The sequence below is a fragment of the Salvia hispanica genome, chromosome 2 (genome assembly GCF_029641045.1).
Source record: "Salvia hispanica isolate PSC_SH4W2 chromosome 2, Shi_PSC_v1, whole genome shotgun sequence".
Taxonomy (NCBI): domain Eukaryota; kingdom Viridiplantae; phylum Streptophyta; class Magnoliopsida; order Lamiales; family Lamiaceae; genus Salvia; species Salvia hispanica.
Window position 1 is genome coordinate 7,533,620 of NC_142693.1, and position 3,798 is coordinate 7,537,417.

The 3,798-nt window shown below is 37.2% G+C and overlaps 1 protein-coding gene across 1 annotated transcript; it reads left to right on the forward strand.

Annotated features, from left to right (window-relative positions):
* LOC125201024 (ubiquitin-conjugating enzyme E2 28-like) lies at positions 1-3,262 on the forward strand. The gene is made up of 5 exons (XM_048098896.2): positions 1-70; positions 225-310; positions 1,205-1,332; positions 2,275-2,379; positions 2,866-3,262. The coding sequence occupies exons 2-5, from the start codon at positions 241-243 to the stop codon at positions 3,007-3,009; spliced, it is 447 nt and encodes a 148-aa protein (XP_047954853.1). The 5' UTR covers positions 1-70; positions 225-240; the 3' UTR covers positions 3,010-3,262.
* Positions 3,263-3,798: the final 536 nt, after the last annotated feature.

Here is a 3,798-nt window from a genome sequence, read left to right on the forward strand (position 1 = left end):
ACTATATTCTTCTTAGCGTCAAGAAGCAGCAGCGGCGGAGGCTGAACCAGAAGAAATTAGGGGAGAAAAAGTAAAAAATAAAGTTTTTTTTTTTCTCTCTCTCCCTTTCTTTCCAAAAATTCGATCGCTCGTATATATACGCAACGTTATATTTGCAGGGTTGTCTTAAATATCTCATTTTTATTTGTGGGCTTCGATTTTTGCCCTTGAATTCAATTCGGCAGATCTGATTCTTGCGCGATGGCTTCGAAACGGATCTTGAAGGAGCTTAAGGATTTGCAAAAAGATCCCCCGACTTCCTGCAGCGCAGGTATTTTTTGGGTTAATCTTTGTTTATTTTTTCAATTTGCTTTTGTTTTTTTTATGTCGTGTGTTTGTTGATCTGCGAAATATTGATATATGCGTGTGTGTGTGTAGATGGTAGACGATTATATTTCATGTGGGTTTGTCCGATTTTGTTGTTTTGATCGATTTTTGTGGGTAGTTAATTCAATCTTCTCTGTGCTAATTTGTTGGCCAGCATATCGATTAGTATTGATTTTGCAAGTTTATTTGACACGAATTGGAAGTTACCAAGAAAAAAGTTTATTTAATTCAGTAAAAAGATTTGAGTGCTTAGTTCTTCCTTGTGCAAAATGATTAGTGGTGGCTAAAAAGAAAGTAATTTCTCAGGGGCTTTCTGTACATTAGCTAGTGCTATTGAGATTTTGATAGATGTTTTGGGGATATCCTGCTAATTGTCCGGTGTAATTGTGCACGGTTGATGTATATAGTAGTACATGCTAGCAACTTTTGAGGTTCAATCATATTGTGTTGCATAACTTTTACGAATTACAGTATTTGCATATTTTGCATTTTCACATCTCAATAACCATACGAAATGCCGTACAAGAACTATGGTGCATACCGTATGTTAATCTTTATAACATCCATGTCAATGGATTGTGCATTTCTCTGATTCATTTTCTTGCTTTTTGCAATTGTCTTCTTCAGTGTTCCAATCATTTGACTACCCTCTCAAGTGTACTCATTTGGTTATGATGTGTATTCAGATTTTCCTCTGACATTCCTTGTTTTCTAGCTTCGACTTTATACCAGCTGTATTTTTAAACAATTGTTGTTCAGGCAAGACCATGCTACTAGCAACTGTGTGTCAACTCTTTCAATTAATAGCTGTCTTAAGCTTCCTTTCTTCTGTCGACAGGACCTGTTGGTGAAGACATGTTTCACTGGCAAGCCACCATAATGGGTCCACAAGATAGTCCTTATGCAGGAGGGGTGTTTTTGGTCACCATTCATTTCCCTCCTGATTACCCATTCAAACCTCCAAAGGTATGGCATCTTTGAATAATTAATTCGGTACAACTAATTCTTATCTGATTTAGTTGTCGTCTTAGAACTGTTGGTTTCTTGTCAAGTGATTTTCTTGTTGCCCTGGAATTTTAATTCCAATGGATTGAACTCTAATTTTCTGCTTCCTTTTAATACCAAGACAAATTCCACTTGGTATTTGATGACACAAAAACCGAACAATGATTTCGTATAACTTCATCTGACTGTAGTAGGTTAGTGTAAGAGCAACTAGTTTTCTTCAGAAATCAATCTTAATTAATCATCACAGAACAATAGTGATATGTCATGTCTAGTAGTAATTGGTAGAAATAATTGAGCGCGCTATTGAAATATTGTCTCTTGTTCACGGATTCTTGTTAGTTACTCCCTTCGTCCCTTTGTAGCTGAGTCGTATTCCTTTTTGGGTTGTCCCACTGTAGCTGAGTCATTTCCTTTTTTGGCAAAAAGTACTTTACTCTCTCTTCATCTCTCTACTTTTTTCCTTTCTACTTTATTATCCTTTTACTTAACTCATTTAAAACAATTTTTCTTAAATCCCGCGCCGAAAAGAAATGCCTCTACTACAGAGGGACGGAAGGAGTATTATTTATTGGAACCTGAACAGAGGTATAGTGGAAAGTTGTTATTTTTCCCCTTTGATGCCTTCCTATATAGGCATTAAAGTTTCAGGATTTATATTCTTTACCTTCTCACTTCTTCATGGTTTCTAGAACACGTTTTAGAATGATGCAATCAAATGCTGGAAGAGAGCTCTATGAAAATGATAGTATTGTAATTGAGCAGTATTCCTTGAATCAGTTTAAGATGAAACAACCAACCCAACACCTGTGGGCGTGGCCCATGCCTTCTTTTCCTCCTTTTTGTGTATGTGGGATCTTGAAGTAAACGTGTCTTTGAACTTTTCTTTGTTGTGTTTTGCAGGTAGCATTCAGAACAAAAGTTTTTCACCCCAATATTAACAGCAATGGGAGCATTTGCCTTGATATCTTGAAAGAACAGTGGAGCCCCGCCTTGACAATTTCCAAGGTACATATGATAAATACCATAACAGCAATTAACACCCTAATATGCACCCTTCCCTATTCCAATAATTAATTTATCCATCATCTCATACAACATTTGTTTCCTTATGGTTATGAATGTGATAGTAAACAGATATGTTCCATAAAAACTTGTTGAATTTGCCAGTCATTATCATTCTCTGTCAAGCATGAACCAAATTTGACTTCTTCTACCACTGGTTTTGACAAAAAACCGTGTCTTCTTTCTCTCATGAATAATTCGTTTGGCTGTGGGAGAGTTTGATTATAAGTTAAATCTTCTTTGTTTTCATAGTCCTGCTCTGTGGCTGAGTGCAGCACAATTTGGATATGTTTTATCTCATCTTTAAGTGTGACACTTAAGAAACTCGAAAGCCTACTCCTGAACATAGTGTTTGGATCTGTGTCATGACCTGTCAGTCTGCGGACTTCCCTTTATTTCTATGTGAGTTAATTATATGTATACTTTCAGGTGCTGCTCTCAATCTGCTCACTTTTGACGGACCCCAACCCCGACGATCCCCTGGTGCCTGAAATCGCACACATGTACAAGACAGACAGGTCTAAGTACGAGCAGACTGCTAGGAGCTGGACCCAGAAGTACGCCATGGGATAGTATGGCATGCTTCCCCGATGGCTTAGATTCGCATTTATGTACAAATTATATCGTTCTTGGCCATGTTCTCGGTTCTGACCCTTGTAAGAAGAGCTTGGAACTTGCAAGCAATGATGGTTTGAATTGTTCGTATGGAATCTCTATTCAAGAATGACTGGATCTTGTTTTTTGGCTGAAACTGGATTTGGTTTATTGATCTTGTTTGATCAATATACTATTTATCTACTATAATACTATATCTTTGTGAACCTCATTTCTTATTTGTTGTTTATGGTCATTACTTTTTCATTCAAATGTCACATTCATTTCCAGTTTTACTTGTGCCTTTCTTTGTCGAGCTTATCATTAACCTATTCATTTTTACCCACTTTTTTTACTTCGAAATACTTTTTTATGAGTATATTTGAGAAGCAGTACTAAAATGGTGAAAATATGAGCTTTTATTTTATCTCTATTTTCCCATGATTGTTCCGAACCAAGAATTGAGTTTGCTGAGTAAGGGTTAGTATTGCAATCCAAACCCTAATTCACTCTGTGATCTCTATGATCTCTGCAACTGACCTCTCTCCTGCGGTGGAATCGACAAAAACTCTCTCTTCTGCCTCCATCAAAGCTCTTATTCCTCTCTTCTTCTTGCGTTGAGCCGTTTGTTGAGAGTTGGATATCATGCATCTCTCGATTGAGGAACATTTGGAAGATCCAATATTTTCAATCTATTGCAATGCAATTGTCCGTCGTGCAAAATACCATGCCAGGTCTATAAAGGGGCCGATTACCGCCCACATTGCG